This window comes from Clinocottus analis, unplaced genomic scaffold (genome assembly GCF_023055335.1).
Source record: "Clinocottus analis isolate CAN_PGR_092001 unplaced genomic scaffold, fCliAna1.0.p SCAF_14, whole genome shotgun sequence".
NCBI classification, from domain to species: domain Eukaryota; kingdom Metazoa; phylum Chordata; class Actinopteri; order Perciformes; family Cottidae; genus Clinocottus; species Clinocottus analis.
Window position 1 is genome coordinate 2521336 of NW_027175865.1, and position 22500 is coordinate 2543835.

At 44.2% G+C, this 22500-nt stretch overlaps 1 protein-coding gene across 8 annotated transcripts in view; it reads left to right on the forward strand.

Annotated features, from left to right (window-relative positions):
• Positions 1–22500, forward strand: part of pleca (plectin a) — a 79771-nt gene that overhangs the window by 1171 nt on the left and 56100 nt on the right. For 7 of the 8 annotated variants that reach the window (XM_068576406.1, XM_068576409.1, XM_068576410.1 and 4 more), the window contains exon 2: positions 981–1188. In XM_068576406.1, coding sequence (XP_068432507.1) covers positions 984–1188 — 205 coding nt within the window. In that variant the 5' untranslated portion in view covers positions 981–983. Of the gene's footprint in view, positions 1–980; positions 1189–17002; positions 17089–22500 lie in introns of those variants that run through there. The other variant, XM_068576414.1, reaches the window with a different exon arrangement.

A 22500-nucleotide genomic window follows, 5' to 3' on the forward strand; every position in this document is an offset into this window, starting at 1 on the left:
CACAAGGTCGAGTAATACTATACTTCTTCCTTCATTCCTAAAATAGTCTTTTTTGTGGTTTGCTGCGGTTTGAGCTGCATGCATTAGCTAAAGATGCAGTGAAACTTTAAGAAAGGAATAGTGTTGCAGGTGCTGTAGTCCACCCTCCCCTAAAAACATATTTAGCGCAATCACACCAGCACGTGTCGGTGCAGCCAGCGCCCTGCAGGAGCATCCTGAGTGCTGGGATGGTGACTCAGCTGGAAAAGAAGCAGGGAGCGTGGTGACGTGTGTACAGCATCAGCAGCTGCTATCACAGCAGTGAAGCATAGTACACATACAGTGAAGGTCTAGAGTCTCCTAATAGTTATATACATCAACTTATTTTCTGTTTCTGATCATATTGACTCTGTGGGCAAGTCACGTTTCAAGTGTCAGTGGCGACCGGTCACCTTGAGCACCAACAAAAAATATAGATTCATAACATTATTCATTATTATAATAATAATGAATTAAACAAATTGGCAATATTTGTGTTTTTCATACACATGGACATAGCTGGGGTCAGTCTGAACAAGACTGAAAAAAGTGAAAAAAAGTCCCCCCCAAATTTTTTTTTGTTGACTTTTGTTTTTGGGTTGAAAAAAAAGTCAAAATGTTTTGTTTAAAAAAAAAAAAAAAAAAAAAAATTCCTTTTTTTTTTAACCCAAAAAATAATAATTTTTTTTTGGATAAAAAAAAAAAGTCAAAAATTTTTTTTGGGGGGGTGAAAAAAAAAAGTCACAAAAAAAAATAAAAAATTTCTTTGACTTTTGTTTTTGGGTTGAAAAAAAAGTCCAATTTTTTTTTTGTGGTCCTAATTTTTTATTTCGTATTTTTTTTGGTCATAATTTTTTTTTTTTTGTGGCGAAATGGGCTTCCATACTTTTCTGTTTCGAGAAGTGTTTTCCTTTTCTTCCCGACACCATGTTCATCCTTTTCTTCCCACTATGTTCATCCAGACGATGGAGGAGGTGAAGCCCAAGAGGAGGCCTCTGGTCAGGGCCGCGTCAGAGGAGACCTCCAGCGATCTGAGCTCCATGAATTACTCTCCGGCCCCCGGCGACACGCTGCCCTGGAACCTGCCCAAACACCACCGCATGAAGCGCTCCAAGTCGGCCTCTGGAGATGTGCTGGACGCAGCGGAGAGGGCCGTCATCCGCATCGCAGGTACTTGCACAGAAAAGTTTAAAAAATGGAGTCGAAATGGGTCCGTTCAGGGGGATGTTTGTGTTAGAAGATGGAGGTTGCCGTCGGCGGTGAACTCGCTGCTGAGGATTTGTCGCGTTCATTCTGTGTTTTGTGTGTTTTTTTGGCAACGCCAGTACAACAGTGTGATTATTGCAGTCCTATAGACCCGTGTGCTGGTGATAACTTGCTGTTCAGTCATTGTTACTCTTGTCATTTGGGTATTGAGAAGTAATCTCTGATGCTCTCCTGCTGGTGTTTAGGGAATGATTAATATTCTGAGTGTTATGGGCTGGTTGTTCATTTGGTTTAGAGACGTAAACATGACTCATTCATTTAATGATGTCCTTATAATCCTAGTTTCTTGACTTGTTTCACACTTCCCATCCACATCTTTTCCAACACATTAGAGACATATTTACCCAACAGTTGTGTGCTTGTGACAGCCTGGTTACTATTCTTCATTTAATAACTACGGTACAACTATGCTACACAGATGCTACACTGAGCACTGAACTACTACGAATGTATCTGTTGCTTATTAACAGCACAGTAATATGTCTGAACAAGATATTGTGTGCTTCAATATGCATATGTCGATAACTATATGCTGCATAGCTGACGTTTATTATGCTGCAGCTCCTCATGGGGTTGACTGCTGGCTTCAGATCCATCCGAATTCACACCTCTACCTCTTCTAAATTAGCATAATACTTTACCCCTGAGACTCTTATAGGCAGTTGAAAGAGATATATGGCCTAATGATATTATTATAATCTCATTATGCTCTTTTAGTTCCCATGGGGGGGGGGGATTTGACCTGCTTGTTGGGCTCCACAGCTCCTCTGTTAGCGGTGCTAGCACAGCTCCTCTGTTAGCGGTGCTAGCACAGCTCCTCTGTTAGCGGTGCTAGCACAGCTCCTCTGTTAGCGGTGCTAGCACAGCTCCTCTGTTAGCGGTGCTAGCACAGCTCCTCTGTTAGCGGTGCTAGCACAGAGGCAGCGCTCAGAAGATGGGACTCGCGGCCTCAGCACTTCCTGTGGCGAGCGTTGAGGCCATCCTGTCTCATCGGACCACAAACAGCAACACCGACCTCGTTCTCCTCCCCTCTTCCTCTCCCCGGTCTTCTTACTGGTTATTGATTTGACGGGGTGGGGTACTGCAGCAGGAGTGTGTGTTGCTTGTTATTGTCTCTGCACACACATCAGCAGCAGCAGGATTGTGTGACTCCTCCATTTTCTTCGGGAGTTTAACATTTTTACTTTAATATTCTTCTCTCATGTCTTCCTGTTGTAACCAATGCGTCTCTATACGCGAGTAGGATGCATTATGGGAGATAAAGTTGATTGTGTTTTTTCATTGAGCTGCTTCCATGCACAAATGCAATCGTTTTATCTCCTCTGTCTTTCATACAATTATGTTTTTAATGAAGACTCCCATTCATATTCATTTACAGTGATGTGAAAAGTATCAGTTACATTTCAGAGTCGTGCTCGTGAAGCAGCTCTGTGCAGTTTACCTGCTGGACGCTAGAGGTCAGTATCTAAAGATAAAGTACAGTGGAGCGTCTGCAGCGTTACCCGCTCACAGCATATTTTCCACATTTTGGAAATGTGCATACTTTTTTTTTTTTTTTGACAGAGCCAATGTTCAGACTGTAGAAAAATGAAACAGGGTGTAAATTTGCCAAGTTGTTTTACTTCATCTGCTCTTGTTTGCACTGCGAGGCGGTAGACATGAATATTTTTAATTAAACATCAGGTCTTTGTACAATTTACAGCTTTAGTGTCTGAGAATCTCTTTCATATCCAAGCTGCCTCGGTCTCGTCACTAAAATATCCGTAATTGAATCAAATCGATTTGAGTAAATCAGCGGCAATACCCAGCCGTACTTTAAACCTGTGATTAGTATTCAAGCTGCCGACCGGCAAGCAAGTAACCAGGACACAAAACAGTGAACACACAAAAGCAGTCGGTGAATAGTGAGCGGGCAGTCGTGTCCGTCCTTTGATGCGTTAAGGTTTTTATTGCCTTTAGCAGTGAACATAAATCAGTGGCAGAGAGTCTATCAGTCTGGAGGCCCGGTTGGCACCGAGGTCATTTACTGCAGCCAGAGTCAGACAAACAGACAAAAGTGAGTCTCTCTCTCTGAGAGACGCCGTCCGCTGGCCGGTAGAAGAACGCAGAGGCAGCTGAGACTTGATGGTTTGTTTTGCACTTCACTTCCCAGAGGAGACAGTTTCCTTCATTTTCTGTGAATGCGGTTTGGCTTTCTGGAGGCGACTCTCTTCTCTCTGACTTTTTTCTTTACGGTGGCAGTTAGTTGAACTGGAAGGTTTTCTGCCTTTCTAATCCAAACATGTCACTTTATACATGGCCAATATGATTTGATTTGAATGACACCCTCATGGCTGCACACGGAGCTTCATGCTTTGATTGTTAGGCTTTGTGAATCGGATGGCCTGCTCTGGTGGATCAAATCAACTGCTTCTGTTTCATGTGAGACAGTTTGAGAAGTCCAGTAACAGGTGCTTTACCCAAATATTTGAAAATGTTTCTTTCAAGTAATGATTATATTTGACAAAATCCTCCTTTTAACCATATGTTTGTATTCCCACAAAACAACAACAATGTTTGTGCATGTAAAACTCTCAAGGATATCTTTATTGGAGAAAGAATATGCTAATTAATATATATTGAGTTTTGGTTTAGTGTTTGTTAGTTTGTGTTTATTGGGTTGCGTATGGAAAGTTCTTGCTCTTCACAGATGAACAACAATTTGTTGTCAAAACTTCACTGGTTGAGAAACACCACACTGAGTTGCGTTGCTCAAAGTTGCAACGCTGCATTTGATTATTCAAGTGACTCGCGGGTGTTGAAATCATTTTCACATTCCTGATTTGAAGAAATTATTCATGCCAATTTTGCAACTTGCAGTTTCACGCTGATGAAATCCTCCTAACTTTCTCTGAAAGCTGAGTAAACAAAAGCTCCCAGCTGTATGAGAAAGTGATAACACACACACATGTGTGCTCAGGCTGCAAGTATGTCTGCAGAATTGTGTTGCCTTTAACACTGAGAGTGTAGCTACGCTGCGATTCAGGCTCCTCTGACTTTAACGCTGCAGATTGTCAACATCTTTAATAGAGCAAAGAGAGATTTTGGAGTCGGTGCTGCAGCTGAGCGGCTCGTACAGATGGCATGACGTTAGCATGAGATGCTGTAGCACTTCTGTTAGCATTTGTTATAGCAAAATGCTTCACGCATTAACAAATGCTAACAGAAGTGTTACAGCATCTCATGCTAACGTCATGCCATCTGTATGAGCGCTGTGCCTCACCATCATCCAGGCAACGGACGTTATGTTTCTGTTGGTAAGGAAATACTCTGATTCACAGTTTATGTCCTGTGAACTTTTTCCTTTTGGAGAGAAATTCTTCCAAGCAGCACTTCCTTGTGGGAAGATCTCATTGTAGCTGGAGTTTTTCTTGGCATCCTGACCTGGTGTTGCCACCGCTCTGTGTGAGAGGCTCTGTCATCTCTTTGGATCTAATAGTAGGTCTGTTTTCCTTTTGGCACTGTGGACTCCATGAAGTTCAGGGTCTAAAAGACTCGTTCATACTGTGTCTTTCACTGTAAATGTCTGGAATCTGATTCATTTTGAGCTTCACACACTTAAGTCAGAGCTTGACAGTTAAAGTTGATCAGATTTAGAAGTTTACATTATGCTTATAAGCAGTTCTGTCCATAAGAAGCAGGTATTATGGAGTCCGTATTATATGAGGTGACATTTCACGAGACTAGAAACAACTAGAAATTCTGTCTTTAGCTTGAATCTATGTTGCTGTGGTTGACATTTTCACACACATCCAGTGTGCAGTCCTGAACCCAGCAGGTGTGGTCCTCTGGCTTTGAAACGTAAAAATCTGCCGTCATTCAGTATTGTATGGAAGCCCATTCCCGCCACACACACACACACTCACACAAAGAATTAGGACCAAAAAAAAAAAAAAAAAATTTGGACCCAAAAAAATATTTAAAAACAAATTAAGAGCAAGAAAAAAAAAATTCGGATTAAAAAAAAAAAAAAAAATTTTTTTTGGTCCTCATTCTTTTTTTTCTTCTTCTTTTTTGGCCCTTTTTTTGTCCTAATTATTATTATTTTTTGTGGCGGTAATGGGCTTCCGTAGAATTGGGAGTATGACGTGACTTTAGGGAGAACCAAATGTTCTGGTAGTTTTTTAAAGCTGTGAATAGTTCAGGATCCACTCGGCGAGTCTTGCCCCAGTTTCTCCAGCAGCAGGAACTCAAATAACCCCACATTTGTTTTTTCATCGAGGTAGTGTGTCTATCTATCTGGGGTGGAGTTGTCCCGAGTGTGTGTGTGTGTGTGTGTGATCTATCCTTGTGGTGTGCGGACGCCTCTGTGCCTTTAAGAGGAGGTTCTGATAAGTGTGTGTGTGTGTGTGTGTGTATTTCTCAAGCTGAGGAGGGGAGTGGTGGTGGTGGTGGTCTGGAATGAAACCTCCAGCTTCAGAGGGTGAAACTGTGACTGTGCGTGGGTGAGGAAGGAGGTGGGGACAGACAGAGAGCTGGACAAACACCCGGGAGGGTTTTTTTTTAATCAGCACTGAGAGTCAAAGAGGGTGGAAAGTTTGAAGAGAGAGGAAGGTGCCCTAAACTCCCCGACTCAGCATCAGCCATGTCCATGCCCATGTTTGACCCGGGTCAGCGGCTGTCAGAGGAGCAGGACTATGTGCAAGCCTATGAGAACGTCAGGGAAAAGTATAAAGGTAACGGCAAACCCCCTCCCCGGTGTTCACTGTACGGACCTCAAATGACAACGTTTGATTTAGTTTTTTGTATCGATTTGCAGCTTTATGTTGGGACGTTTAATATTTCTATTCTAGACATTTACAAGAAATGTTGTCTGACATGTTTGCAAACATCTGCATCAACTATTTGTTATTATTAGTATTATAGTCTCCGACCGGTGTCACTTTAAAACAATGGGTTCCTTCGTGGGGATTTGTGTGTCTCTCTGAGGTGCAGGAGGCTGGGGGGGCGTGGCCTTCAGGTGAGGCAGTCAAACACAATAAAACACCAGCCTGTCTCCTCTCTGAGCCGCCAGCCTCCTTTGCATTCTGGGGGAATCACTGTGGAGCACAGGGAGGGCAGACATTTGGCTCTTGCTGTGCTGGCACCGGTCCAACAGATACGCGAGCGATAGGAGCTACTGAGGAACATTCACCCGATTATCTCTGGGCACACACACACACTTCCACGACTTGGTGGTGTTCATCAATATAGAAAGCAGACACAGGAAGCCGGATCAACCCTCAAGACGCTCCCTGCAGGTCATTTGCTTACTTTATTTGACCGATGCAAAGCTTGGGAGGGAATCAACGCCTCTGTGCTGCAGGAATATAATCTGTCAAAGGAAAGTTAGAATAGATAAACTGTTGCAACGCTTCTGTTGCATCTCTGACCAAGTGCTCCGATGCTCAGGCATCCTCCCTTCATGCCCTTGTAGCACTCAAAATAAGAGCCTTGTGATGTACTATTATGGTACTGCATGCCACCAAATATAACACATTGTGATTACTTTGGACATCATTTGTTTTTAATCCAGACTCTGTTGCTTTTAGAATTAAAGACGGCTGTTTTAGTTCCACTTTTAAATGACCTTTTGCTGCCTTTACGTGTCACTCTCAAGCTCCATGTGTGATTGAAGGCAGGTGAGTTGGAGCAACATCTGGAGGTGATTTAGGGGCTCGGGACGGGAACAGCTGTGCTCTCTCATACAGTAGGAAACAAGTGGAGTAGCAGCTCTCTTAATAGTTTGTGTAACTGGATCAAAGCACCAGTCTGCTGCTCCACGCCGCGTCACAACCTCCAGTCCCTCCGCCAACATCGCACTTCCTGTTACTCCTTTCCGATTGTTGGTTTTCGGCTGCATGCCATTAGTTTTTTTGATCATTGCACGTCCAGAGCGAATGGAAAGCTCTCGTCACATCTGTGTGTGTGAAGCGGGAGGCGGAGGGAAAGTCGCTTCATCAACTGTTCCTTTGTGGCGTGAAGCTGATCTTGTTGTTTTTTAGAGCTAAAAGTGGGTTTGTTGTTTTGGGGTTTGTCGTGAGATGACGCCTCCTTTCTCCTGGGTGTGTGTAGATGACTGTGTGTGTCCTGAATAACTCAAGTATGAGCCACATAATGCTGTGTTTGTCACACCAGAAGATGCAGGGAAACTGTTTTGTTTTACATTTCCAAAAGTAGTTTCATTCATGAATGTTTAATAGCGATGTACAAGGCTCCATCGTATTATTATCTTTCACCACCGTCCCAAAAATCTCTTCGACCGCTATAAACCATAAACAAATCTAGATGTTTTCCTTTGTAATTGTGGTTATTTGCATATGAACAAAACATTAACGTGATGAGAAAATAACTGTAACTGAATGCAACCTCCATTAGCGGCGCTGCTAACGTTGTTAGCTCTTCAAGGCAGATTTGTTCACATTGATGGCAGTCTCCTAGTCACACACCACTACTGGATAGTTGACATTTTTATTACCTCGCTCTGCTGACGGTGACGGATTCTGTTTCTATTTTCATCTCTGATGTTGATGCCGTTTCAAAATTCACAACACTGGTGAGAGATATCAGATCCTAAGAGACGCACGCCTCATGTACAACTCCACCACTGGAAGGTTGAACAGTGTTTCTCCTCAACTACATTTCTTAATCTCACATAAATCAAGTTGTTATTCTTGTCTTGTGAGGCTCATTTGCATAAATTACTGCGGACCGTGTGCTTGAGCTCTGTGTCATAATCGTAACTGAACAGATCTATTGGTGTAGAACAAGCAGCTCTGCTTTAAATACTCACAACGGATATATCCCAGGAGTTTACTCTGTCAGTCTTCAAGTTATTCTGGTTGGACTTTTGACATTTAGCTCAGTGAGATGTTGCGTAGGACGGCTGCAATAACTGCTCTTTCTCTTAACAAACATTATCGGTATTACGGCGTCAAAGTATTTTTTGTGCAATCAATGTCTTTGGAATACAAGTCATGTTTTAACAATGTTGGATATCTACTTTTATTACGATTATACAGGTTTGGCTGCAGTGTTCGTCCTCCTCTAGAAGTACTTGTACAATCTGTACTGAGGAAGGAGTATTTCAGGCTGGAAGCGTCTCAAACGCAGCACAACGGTACGATTGACTCGCCTCAGCCTTTCAAGTGAAGTTGCTGGTTTTGCTGCCACATATCCGATAATTATAACCATTTTTTTCCTCAAACCTTTTGTTTTTAAGATTAATTAAGTCCCAGTGTGAACAACAAAATGCTTCATATCAAACGTGGCTCATACTCTTTTACAATATACTGAAATAATAATAAAAAAAGGAGACATTGCAGATAAGAGAGCAGTCATTTAAGGCAGGAAGACACTAAAAAGCAGCCAATCACAGTGTAGGATCAAACGCATCCACCCAGTGTGCAACTGCTATCAGACATATGTTTCAGTAAAAATGTTAAAGATTGCAACTTTAAATATAAAATAGTTCTCCTTTGTTCATTTTGAGCCTCCAGGTGAACTGTGACTGGTTTCACAAGACGATGACACTCGTCTTTGTCTTTGTCTCTCATCCTGGTGTTTGCCCTGTAAAGTGGACTTCAGTGTGTTAAATCCAACCCGCAAGGTGGATTTTAAATGTATTCAGTGTCCCACTCCCCCTTCTCAAACACTCTTTTATAGGCTGACGCATTGGGAAACCTGCAGATGCACCAGAGAGAGAGAGAGAGAGAGAGAGAGCGAGAGAGAGAGAGAGCGAGAGAGAGAGAGAGAATACCAGCAGGGTTCACTTCTAAAAGGGCTGCGATAAGTTTATCTTGTGAATCCCCGTTGAGCTGCAGCGTCCACAGAGCAGCTTCCCTCCTCCACATGTCACTTCCAGCTCTCGCCTCAGATCAGTTTCATGCAACTTGATCTCACAATCAAAAATAGCGCCAGTGCTCAAAGTTATGCACGCATGTTGTGTGCACATAGAAAACTAATCGTGTGCGTTGATGCATAATCAAAGCCTGTGACCGCTTCACGATGCTGAAGTTCAGCTTTTAGTTTGAAAAACATCCACCTGGAGGAAACACTGTGTGCTGTAACCAGATCAGGCACGGAGGCTTAGTTGTATTATAACAGTAATGCATGCGTTAGAAAGCTGTAGGACTACAAATATGAATAGATATGTAAATGTTCCATCTTTTTTCACACTTTAAAATGTCGCTAAATAATTCTTTTATTTATTCTTTTGACTCCTCCTTCAATGGACTGCTTGTCTTCCGCCCTCAAGGAGGCTCTTACTGTGAAATGACTCGTGCATTTCATTTTAAAGGCCTCTCATGTCTGCTGTTGGCTTCTTATATGAGCTGTCAATCATCTGCTGACAAGAAACGTCAATGAAACGACTTTTTAAACCAGTCAGTCAAACGAGTTTGACTTGTAGCTGTTGGACGTCTTGGTGGAAATCTTTGAAGCAGGATTTCTTCAGCGCTGCTATTTAATTTCATCCACCAGCTCTCGGGTCTCGCTGCCCTGCAGCTGGACAGCAGGCTGTGTGTGCGCGGTCGGTCCAGAGGAAAGTTTCAGTCATGGCATTTTGATTTAGTCTGCGTGCATGAGTTATTTTAGAGCGGGCGCTCCATCCCACAGGGTTCATCCAGGTCTTCTTCAGACCCTGCAGATGACGACAAACTGCATTGTTTTAGCTCGACCTCGATGTATTTTTATATGCGTTTATACTAAAATATCCGGACACACTCGAACATTATCTCCGCAGATGTTCGCACCTTCACGCGACCTTCACGCCGTAGATTACCCAGGATCCTCTCACCTGTCTGCTACTTCACATGAGCTCGTGAGGTGACCTGTTGGTTCACATGTGCAGCTGAAACATATTGTTTGCTGAGCCCATGGTGTGAGAGCTCGTATACGTGGAGTCATCGGACAAACTTTGCTTTCCTTAACCCCAAAAAAAACTATTTTTATTTATATTTTTCATTAGTTTTACTCTTTTTTTTTGGATTAATAGGTTTGTAGTTTAGTAACAAACAAGTTTAAACTGCTGATTCTGTCCGAACAACCAACCAATGAAGCTTTAAATTATAACAGGAAAAAAACATCAAAATCCTCACATTGGAGCTCAAGTGACCAGTAAATGTTTGTAACTTATTTCCTGACATGAGCAATGAACGCTTCTACTTAATTTATCAACCCTTTTTATTTAATACATAAAGTGCAACTTTGCACTTTAAAATTCCCCAAAATGGAAGCCAACGACCATGAAAATAATCTGAAAGGAAACAAAGGTCACAGAGAATACTGTATTCTGATTGGTCAGAGGGCCAATAGACATTTTTGACATCAAGTTATGGCCACCAAACCTGCCTTTTATAGAGCCAAAAGACGTTTTTACATCAGAGAAGAAGAAATGCCCCGTGACAGCTGTACGAGTGTCAAGCAGCACTGCTCCTGCAGCGAGACCAGTCTGCTAGCGCGAGCTACATCGGCCATGATGCCACTTTATAATCTGGCAGTAATGGAGGAGTCCACATTCTTTCACCGAGTCAGAATCCCCTTTGATGAGTAACGCCATCGGGATGTAATTAGTTCCTCTTCTCTCTGGTTTCTTCTGTGGAGCGGTTTCAAGTCTGCAGAAAGGTTGAACCACCAGACATGAGACCAGCGTGGAGTGGACCTTCATGAGCCCGGAGGGGACGGGGTGGAGCGGCCGTAATTGAGATGGGATTTATCGTCGAGTGGAGGGATTAGTGTCTCCCAAACCCGGGGAGTCAATAACAGCTGATGTTGATTACGTGAAGCAGAATGCTAGCAAGATATCCACATCTCCTGGTCTTCATCATCCCCCCTGAGATATGGTTCAAACCATATTTCTTTTGATCATTCCCTGCGTTTAACTACAATAATATGTCAAATGTTTGTCATTTTGCAAGAACCTGTACTGAAATACAGCTTGAATGTGACGAATACGACTCATTTTACATCAATTGCGAGCTGTCAAAGCTTCTTTGAAGACTCTGGTCATCATTCTAGACACGTGAATGAATAAATGGATTTATTAATTGATAACAAAAACAATCAGATCTTTGTATTGACGTGATTCTCTTCCTGCACATCTGCTTTACCTGTTGCTTATCTGGTACCACAAGTAAAGAAGAAGACAACAATTCAGTGTTTACTTTCCCACAGTGTTTTAGGAAACCGATGACACACAGAGTCCACTGTGCGTCCGGTAAGATATTCACAGATAGCAGTGACACGATAGACGGATGTCTTTCTAATCTGTCTGTGAGGATGATGTCATCGACGGAGAGGTCTGTCTGGTCCGAGGGAGATTTCTGTTTCCAGGACACGGTCGAATACAAACTGACATTTCATCCCGCCTGAGTGCTCGGTGTGGTGGAGCTATAAAAGGATGTGAGTGGATACGAAAATAAACTAAAATAGCATCGCAAGTAGTGATTTCTACACTGCATCCCTGCATATAGAGAGATAGTGGTGCAGGATTGAGGCCTAAAACCAGACAATGAATCAGCATTTCTGCACTTCTGGTTCACTTAAAAGACATTTGCAGGTTTAAATGTACAAAATGCATCATTAAATAAACCTCTCGTGTATTTAGTTTTCTAATAAGTAGCTACATAAGACTCCAAAACGTTGTCATCATCATCCTGTGTACTCGCGCTCTTGTGCCCGTGGTGTAATTCCTCCACAGCCTCTCGCTTTTTACTTTAAAAATCATAAAACTATTATTCATTTGTGAAGATTATCCTCGCTGACCGGAACGTGTTGGTATCAAACGTTTGTTTGGCACACAGTTTATACTCTGCAATAATCCTAAATCCTGTGACCCAGTGGAACGTGAACTTCCTGTGTGTCTTACAACAACACGTTGCCCTCGTTGTCCTTTTGTGTGTGTATTGATTAATGACTTCAATGCCGGCGCGCGAGAGGACGCCGCAATCTGTGTTTTTACAAGGTGTCGCTCGTAAGTCGGCCGTCCGTCCCTCGGCCTGACCCGTGCACGGTGTGCGCGTCCCGGGCTGTGGAACAATGGCGCTAACACCCTGGTTCTGGCACGCCGCAGTAAGCCAGGCTAATGCCAGGAATGTCAGTAGTGAGCTGGCTGGCATGGACTCTTTATTTTTTCAGCAGGGTGCCTGAGTTTAAGGAAGGCGCTGCTACCTTTTTTCCACGAATCCACGAGGGAATGAGCTCATAGATGTGAATCTTGCCATTCACACCTTTCACACCTCATCATTTACAAACTCTGCAGCATGTTTTTACTTCGATCGGAGGTTAGAAGTTGACATAAGTACAATCATAATGTCGCTCCGCGCACATACATTTCCCGACCTCCCCCGTGGTCGCGTTAGCATTAGCGTCTCTTGAGTGTCACAGTCCTCCGGACTCAGAATGGATTCCTTGTCCTTTGGTAATGAATTGTTTCTTCCCCGCTGGCCCGAGAAGAGCCTCTAGTGGAGCTGCGTCAGCGCTACACAAAAGGCGGCCTGAATGCGTCTCTTTCACGCTCGTAGAGCTGAAGGATGGCGGGCCTCCGAATCCATTTTTCATCTTGGCACATTCTGTGAATTCCTCCGTGTTTTGGTGTCTCCCTGTAAAGAGCTCTTTTCTTTCTTCTGTGTGAAAGTGTCTCAAAGAACACACACACACACACACACACACACATACACCGTGCTATTCTATCGTTGCTCTCTTGTGTTTACATCGTGTAGTTATCATCAGCCTCTGAGTAGCAGGAAGTTGACGGCGATGGTGTTTCCCACTCAGAGGAAGGACTACAGAAGCGTCGACAAACCGGTGACAAGATGGCTGCAAAGTCCCCATAGCTAGTCCCCATAGCTAGTCCCCATAGCTAGTCCCTTAGCTGGTCCCATAGCTGGTCCCCATAGCTGGTCCCATAGCTAGTCTAATAGCTAGCCCCTTAGCTGGTCCCATAGCTAGTCCCCATAGCTAGTCCTCATAGCTTGTCCCTTAGCTAGTCACATAGCTAGTCCCCATAGCTGGTCCCATAGCTAGTCCCATAGCTAGTCCCCTAGCTAGTCCTCATAGCTAGTCACATAGCTAGTCTAATAGCTAGTCACATAGCTAGTCCCAAAGCTATTCCCCATAGTTAGTCCTATAGCTAGTGCCTTAGCTAGTCCCCATAGCTAGTCCCCTTAGCTAGTCCCATAGCTAGTCCAATAGCTAGTCTAATAGCTAGTCCCATAGCTAGTCTCTTAGCTAGTCCCCATGGCTAGTCACATGGCTAGTCCCCTTAGCTAGTCCCCATAGCTAGTCCCCTAGCTAGTCTAATAGCTATTCCCCATAGCTCGTCCCATACCTAGTCCCCATAGCTAGTCCTCATAGCTCGCGGTTACATCTTTTTGGGGATCAGATTCGGGGCAGCAGGAATGTGCCTCTTGTGGTTGATTATTCTTCACATAAACTGTTGTTTTGCGGCAGCAGCAGGACGGAGCGGTGACAGTAACCAGATTATTTTAAGCTCCTTACAGTCGACTCCCTGACTGGTCGGTTGTCTGTTTGTGTCCGTGTGTGTCCGTGTGTGTGTGTGTGTGTGTGTGTGTGTGTGTGTGTGTGTGTGTGTGTGTGTGTGCGGATGAGCTGCAACAACTGCACACGGAGTTTGATGTATCACCTTCTTAGTGATGGTCCAGCTCCAAGTCTTCATGGCTGGCACGCGGTGGTGGGGAGCGCCGCATCCCACAGAGAGCTGCAGGGGGGTATCAGGTCCCTGGACTCTGATCGAGAGGGACAGGAGACGTTTGGCTGTGTTGCAGCGTTTTGACACCGTCGTACTGAACAGCTGCTCGCCAACACAAACACAAGTCACCCGGGCGGAGCCGTGGACTCACATGGCTCCACCATGACATTTAGCATTTAAACTTCATTTTCTAACGGCATGCGCCATGAGGTATGAAATTGATTTATTTCAGTATCTAATCAGGACGAATTAGTGACATACAAAGCAGCGATTTATTACATTGTGTATCAGATAGTCGGCATCGATGTCTGTATTCAAGATATTCATAATACGCCTCAATCTCTTCTCCTTTTAAAGATGTATGAACTGAGGGAGCATCCGTGAAAAAGTGAACCTCCACATTTTACAGCGTGCATAAAACCCCCACAAGCTCCCAGAAGGCATTTCACCTCCACTACTAAGTTGTAGTATACTTTACGTTATCGTCTTTGTGTTTCGTGCGGTCCGTGTACGTTATGATAGTTTACTGGATTGGCAAGAAACTTTTTTTTTTTTTCCTTTAAAATAGATTTTGTTTCATTTTTTTAACATTACACCTTTTAAAGTGATGTATGTTTTACACAAATGCATTTTTGTGGATACATTTTAAGGTGTGTAGCTTGAACTAAGTTTATACATGTTGCATATTGAATATAATGTTCTCATGTTGTCAGGTGGTTGTTGATTTATTTGATAGATATGAGTTTCATGAGTTTGGTACAACTCAATTGCATGATTGGGAAGAAAAAACAAGATGGAAGAGTTGGAGTTGGATGATGATGAAGAGTTCTTGTGCTTCAACTTCAACGGGGTTTGCGGCGCCAGCGAGTTGAGCTCTGCTCACGCTTCCCTGCAGAAGTATAAATTGGGCATTAGTGTGTTCACCTGTTGTTTCTGATATTTTGTGTGTGGCAAAAACAGTGGAAATGGAGCCGTCTTGAAGCGTTTTATGCAACTAATATGCATAAAGATGGCTGTGCTCCATGTAGCTGTTAGCTGTTAGCACCTTTATCTCTCTCCTCATTGTCGCTGCAGCCGGCTGGAACCGGATCTGTGCCGACGAGCATTCATTGATTGCGTATTGATCGGGAAAAGGGGGTTTGTTTCAGCCCTCCTGAGGAATTTCTCGACTCCACAAAGCTGTAGCATGTCTCAAAATCTATCAGCATCCTGATGCAATTAGCCACGCAGGTGTTTTACATTGATGTGAGTGTCTCACTCTTTACTCACTCATGTGGCGACCGTCTGCACGTCTGCACGTAGACTTGTACCTGATGGATATTAAGACGCTCTCCTCATGCGTCCCGATCTTTAAGTGTAACGCATGTTTTAGATTTCAGCGTTGTTTCTGCTGAACCCTGTTTTGGACGCAACGTGAAGTATTTCAGCGATTTATCTTTCATAATGAAAAGCATCTGTCAAAGCTCTGCGAGACTATTTTAGAACCGCAGCACTGAGAACATTATTATTGATTTGTAATAGATGTTTTTTTAAACTAAGTAGTCTGGTCACCGATACTTAGTTAGTGTCACTTAGTGGCAATTAGGAGGAAGACAAACCTCCAGCAGGAAGTGGCCGTGATGCCCTGCATCACACCGATAGAGCCGTGTCATTGATGAGGTCACGTGTCGACACACACATATTAATAACACGGTCACATGCTGCAGGAACCCAGCTTTCTTGATGGCGTTTTCTGTTGTCGAGCTGCCGTTCCTCTGTTGTTGTGTTACTGTTTGGACTTATCAGTTTCCATAAGCAGAGCTTTAATTCTGGAACAAAAACAAATCGAATTTTCTTTTCTCCTGAATCCTCAAATGCTGGTCACAGAATCTTATTTCACCATAAAAGATCTTCTGTGCAGTCATGAACGCACATCTCTAACAGTTGCATTCACGGATTTCTACACAACTTCACTAACCGTTGCTCCTCGTTTCTCTCTGACAACTTGAACAGCTCTGAATATTCACGCACATGTGAGTCCAGTTTTCCGTGTGCAGGCTGGTGTCCTCCTCTTTCAGACTCAGGCAGCAGTTTCAGTCCTGCTGACTTCAGAGCAGCAGAGACCAGAGGATGCTGCTGAGTCAGTCGTGACCTTCACTGTCATCTTCTCAAATAATACTGTCAAGGATTTAACAACGTAAACCTCTGGGGCTTCTGGTTTACTGCCTTTTAAGAAATGGATTGGATTATTTTTTCTATCATTTCATTACCGTCGATGGGATTCATTGCACCTAAGACCTGAATTTAATTTATGTTCATTTATTTAGCTGCTCTGAGTGATCTCAGCTCTTACGGGAATGTAGTGCAAGTTTAAATGTTCGGATTGCAAAAAAGGAAAGAAGTGCCCTGTCATCTGAAACCCTTTGAGGTCCTTTATGCGGCACTGTTCATGAAAAACTAAGCAGGCTGCTTGAATCCAGTATTTCAGGGGGTTTAATGCTGAGTCACTGAGGCTGTGGTCCTGATGGAGGAGGAATAAACCACATTTTATATGTTTCAGCTTCACTTTGTCTTTGATTTGAGATGTTTTATTGTATCTCCTGGACCGGTCGAGCATCTCTATCTTTTCCTGCGTGGGTTTTATTTCCTCTCGTCACCTCCTTCCCCTCCGTCAGTCGTCAACACTTTGCTGCATTGGCTGCTCCGGCTGAGCCCTGCGATGTGACGGGACGACGCGAGGGAGGGCGGAGAGGTGGAAAAGACCAGAGACGGGGTTTTTTTTTTTCTTCTTTCTTTTCTTTCACAAGTCCTCCTGCTGACGCGGATTGTGTGCGAGCCGGCAGCAGAAAGAGGGGGGGGGAGTAAGTAAAAACACTAAGCTGCCAACTTCTGTAGCTGCAGCAGAGAGAGAGAGAGAGAGAGAGAGAGGGAGAGGGAGGGATACGGTCAGCCTGCAGCGAGCAGAGAGACGCTTGCATCCTCCGGCGGGTGTTTGGCTGCTCACCTTGCAGAGCTCAGACTCGGCTGTTTGGAGCCTCCAGCAGACGCCAGCATGGACCCTGCGAGGTCCATCCAGCATGAGATCAGCTCCCTCAAAGGTACTCCTTCTCTCGCCCTTTTTTTTTGCTTCCTCCGGGTCGCTGACATCACCGTCATACGCTTGCAGGACCGCCTTGTTTTCCCACAATGCCTCTCTGGTGAAGGGCTTCCTCATCATATAGATGAAGAGCGGCACAAAAAAAAAGTTCAGCTTTGAAGGGTCATACGGAGAAATCTTAATCCTCCTGTTTCCCCCCGTCGCTCTCCGCATGTTCTTGTGGATGAAAGGGAACGGAAAGCTTTTGTTCGCCTTTGTGACGAGAGCGGAGGGAGCGCGGGTCAGAGGGGAAGGATTGTGCGGAGGAGTTGTGTGTCTACGAGCTGTTATTCTGCTGCTGCTGCATGCGGCACGCTGAATGCGTCGGCGTCGGCTGCTGCAGAGCTGCTGCTGCTGCTGCTGCTGCTGCTGCGGCTGCTGCTGCATTGCCGCGCTAGCAGCAAGGATCCAGCCAAGTGTCGCCCTTCAGCCAGCGATGGGATGGTTTAGTCTGGTCAGAAGTGAACGTCTGTAGTGATGGAGGAACAACTGTCAGGCTGCAGCTCGGTCAGATGCTTCTGAGATTCACATCAGCAAAGTTTGCTCCTCCTCTCGTCTCCATCACTGCCAGGTGTTTCACTTTTTCTGAACTGACCGACGTGTGTCTTAATTAGCCAATCAGGAGCTTTAAAGTGTCAGTTTCATCATCTTGTATACTTCTTTGAGAGACATAGAGAACACACAATCAATTACTTTCTGATTTAAATACAATTTTGTTAATTTTAGAATAATTTATCATGGAAAAGTTATGTCACAGATGTGACCTCTTTTTTTAATTTGTTAAATGACATAATGGGTTTATCCCATTTGAGGTATTGAAGGAAGTTGTGTTTGTGCGCAAAGCAACCGTAGTAAAAGTTAGTTAGTAGGATGTGACCATTTTTATTAATTCCTCAACTTGCAAAGTAAAGCAAAGGCCTTTTTTCCCATCATGTATTATTTTTTTAAACACAATCTCTCAGGGAAGTCTATTTATTGACAAACACCCAACTGTAAGGCATCTTAAAATATTCAAATACTGCTCCTCTCCTGCAGTTTTCCTCTCATGTCGCTCATCTCCAGACTCAGTTGATGAGGTGTTCAGGTCTGTGAATCAGTCCAGCAGACTTTCATACGGACACAGAAACCCCACTTTGATAAAGAAAGACCGGCTCCGCCCACAGCAGAAGCTTTTTGAAGGTGCTCCGGGTGGAGTCGAGGTTTGTCTGCGTGGAAACGCTTTGGAAAAGGGGACATAAATGATCCTGGAGATCAGAAGGAGTCCTCAGTCCTTCCCTCGGGGCCTCCAGGGGAACAAAAGCTCCCTCGCTTCACCGAGCGCTCCCAATGGAGTGACTTAACGTTGCTGCTCAGTCCATTCGTACGCATGCCGTCACCTCCACGCCGCCGCCGCCCCGCGGTGCTTTCCTTTCTCGTCTGCTTTTTCCAGACACTTTGTGGAGAATCGGCCCCTTTTGAAACACAAGAGCTTGTTGACGCTCTTTCTGTGTGTGCAGAGGCCGCTGTTGACACACGGCCATGGTTACTCATCACTGAGGGTTGGGACCGGTTAACCTGTTAAAGCTGGAGTTATGTCTCTTCCTTCTCGCTGCCAGCTTTGGGTCTTGACCCAGATATGCTGAGCTCATTTCAGGCTTATGAACAAAGACGAAGGAAGTGTTTTTGTGAAAGAATCCATTTGATGAATGAAACTCAACATTTGGTTCTGCCCTTACTTTAACTTTTCTTTCTGTTCTCTCATCTTTTTTTGCATTCTTTATGTTGTTGATCTTGAATTGTTTTACCCACAACAGGTTTCCAACTTCAACCTGGTGAAATAAGTGCTTTTTAATTCATTTGAATCAAACAACAGAAGCATTCAGAAACGAGACCCTCTGCTTTCTAACCACCAGCCAGTCCTCACTCGCTCTGTTTTAACCGTTGGCCTTTGCAGCTTTGCGTTTTAGCTTTGTATGTTTTCAACACTCCCTCCACTCCAGAGTTTCTGTCTCGCCCTTATCGGCATGTTTTCACAAACAGAGCGCATGCCTTTGTGAAGGTTATGTGCCAGACGGTGAAAGGGAGATGGTGGAGGCTCTTTCAGCCCGGCAGGTTCAAACCTGAGATACGCAGATAAAAGGAGGTTCAGAGCAGCGGAGGTCAGCGCACTCGACCTCGGAGCTGTTTCAGTGTTTCAGACGGACTCGGCAAAGTGGCATCGTGACACTCGGCAGGTTCAGACCGACTTCAATATCGCCCTCAGATCTAGAAAATAACAGATTGTAACATTAATATCTGTTAACGTGAAAGAAGTCATTTAAAGCAAGATAGAAAATGTTGGAGAAAATGTTTTAAATTAAAGTAAGAAACAGCACACCTGATAACAGATGTTTAGTAGATGTGACCTTGTGTTTTGCTTGTCACGTGCAGGTGTGTTTAAAGATGGCGTCCGCCTGGACTCTTTCAGTTCGACCCCTTTTCTCAGTTTGTTTTTACGCTCTCAGGACGTTTGTACTGTAAACACAGAGCCAGCTGACTCTCAGGCCTGCAGGGGATTCTGGGTCATCAGACGTCTTTTCAACGCTTGCAGCCCGTCATGTCCAACATGAACACAGGCGGACAGGAAGCGCTTACGTACACGCCACCATCGCCAGGACATTTCAGCGAAACACATGCACACTTTTCAACAAAGCTAATGCATTTCTATAGTTTGCATCACATCGCTTTTCCAATGATGATATACTTTTCAGCCGACGTTTCTATTCAGCATCAATACTGCAGCTTGGTGATCGTGATGCGGACCTCCATCTCCTCACGATGCACCGATCCCCCGGCCTGATTGCAGCTTCCACTTGGACAGATACACAACATGTGGATGTTCTCATTTGTAAAATGAAATGATGGTCAACATGATAACAGGGTTATTATGCACTTCCCTAATGACCATTTAAGTACACAGCTCAGATTAAGTAACCTGCTAAGAATATCTTCCTTACATCTGTTGCATCTGCAGATAACAGTCCAGCAGCAGATCAGCATCTAATGTCTCCGCATAAAATGATCCACGAGAACAACGCAGCGCATAAATAAAGACCTGGAGCCGCGTTACACTACTCACACAGACATAACAACCCATCAAAGAGGTCGTAGTCCATATTTTAGTGTCGATGGTGTGAAGGTTCGACGGCTACGAGGGCACTCGGGCGGGGCCGAGGGTCGAATGCTCGACCTTGCGGCGTTCACCAAGGTGAAACCTCGTGTGTGTGCACCCGCCCTGTGGTTAGATGTGAGGTTCAAGTGCTTCGGTCCGTGAGGTCTGAGTGTGTGTGGGCTGCTCGTCTTCCTCAGTAGAAAGTCTGCGTAATCCCGTTAGCGAGGATCGAGGCCAGACTTCTCAACCGGCGTGACCGACAGCTCCGAGTGGCCTCCAAACTCGGCGGATGTGATTACATAATCTCATTAACCTCGGTGTTTCCTGTAACTCAGCCGGCGTAGAATGGACACATCCTCTCTCTCTGTGTGATCGTCCTCCTCTTCCTCCGGCTCGCCGGGTCGTTGGTTTCGCTCTTCATGCTTTGTTATGTCGGGCGGTAGCAGAGTCAGCTGTGGGATTTAAAACCATGTGGCTCTTAAATCACTTGTACGACGGGTTTTGAACACGCCGCCGCTCCTGAGGAGAGCGGCCACAAGGTGGCGGCGTCGGTGCAGCTGCTGCAGGCCGGTGCTGCCAGGGTGGAGGCCTCAATGGGTTATGAGAGAGACTGGGCTTTATTTATTTATTGCATCTTCGTTAGTCCGTCCTTAATGGTGCTGTGGTCTCCACGTTAATCTGCATCTCATGCCATCAAAAGCATTTCTCCCTCCAGCTCCATCAACGACGACAAGTCTGTGTGTCAACTCGTCTCCTGAGTGTTTCATTTAAGTCTTCTTTCCTTTTTTACAGGCAGTAACATTTGAAATAGTTTGTTGTTTTTCAGATTTCACTTTTGGAACAAGCTGCATTCTTTACTAACTGCTGCCTTTCGCTGCTTTTTCTTCTTCTTCTTCTTCTTCTTCTTCTTCACCTTCTTCTTTTTCTTCTTCTTCTTCTTCTTCTTCTTCTTCTTCTTCTTCTTCTTTTTCTTTTTCTTCACCTTCTTCTTCTTCTTCTTCACATTCTTTTTTTTCTTCTACTTCTTCTTCTTCACCTTCTTCTTCTTCTTCTTCTTCACCTTCTTCTTCTTCTTCTTTTTCTTCTTCTTCACCTTCTTCTTCTTCTTCTTTTTCTTCTTCTTCACCTTCTTCTTTTTCTTCTACTTCTTCTTCTTCACCTTCTTTTTCTTCTTCACCTTCTTCTTCTTCACATTCTTCTTCTTCTTTTTCTTCTTCTTCACCTTCTTCTACTTCTTCTTCTTCTTCACCTTCTTCTTTTTCTTCTACTTCTTCTTCACCTTCTTTTTTTTCTTCTTCTTCTTCTTCACCTTCTTCTTCTTCACTTTCTTCTTCACATTCTTCTTCTTTGTGACCTTCTTCTTCACCTTCTTCTTCTTCTTCTTCACCTTCTTCTTCTTCTTCTTCACCTTCTTCACCTTCTTCTTCTTCACCTTCTTCACCTTCTTCTTCTTCTTCACCTTCTTCTTCTTCTTCTCCTCGTGGCTCTCCGGTGACGGTGGAGTAAAAAGGTTGAGCTCCTGATGCAGTTTTCCTCTCACAGAAGACACGTTTTTATCAGATCTGAGCTTCTGTCTTTGTCACTTTCCTGTTACACACCAGCTCTGAGTCCTGACCTTCAAGTGAATACGGCTTTTCATTTGACTCCATGATGATGATGATGATGATGAGTGTGTCTGGGTCGTCGGTGGCGCTCGAGGCTTCGTGATGTTCGTCATCGTGTCCGACGAACGCTTTGCTCCGAAGCCAAAGTGAATCATCTGCATCTGATCTGCGGCTCGAGGCGGCGTCTCTGTCCCGTCCTTTAGATCTATAACCTCCTTGTTAGAGGAGCAACATGTGCTCCGTGTTCCCTCTGAGGGCTTGCTTTATGAGCGATATTAAAGAGCTGAAGCTTTTCATTAATTTAATTCATTCAGTTGATTATATTAGGACGTTTATGCAAAGACTCCTCAGAGCCCAAGACGACGCCTTCAGATTACTGACACTCACGCTCACAATTATGAGATTGAGTTGTCTCATTGATCCGTCTGGTGGTTGTTTCAGCATTAATTGACAGTTATTGACTTGTTGATAGAAGTGTTTGTGTCACATCGCCTGAAGCTCAAAGTGCCCCAAGTTTCTAATTCAACATCGTATATGTTTATATATACATGCTATATTTTGCTTGAAGAGCGGGTTCTAATTAAGCGTCCCTCCAACTGGCATGAAAGTCAGTAATTGGTGGTTATAAAGCTGCCGTTTC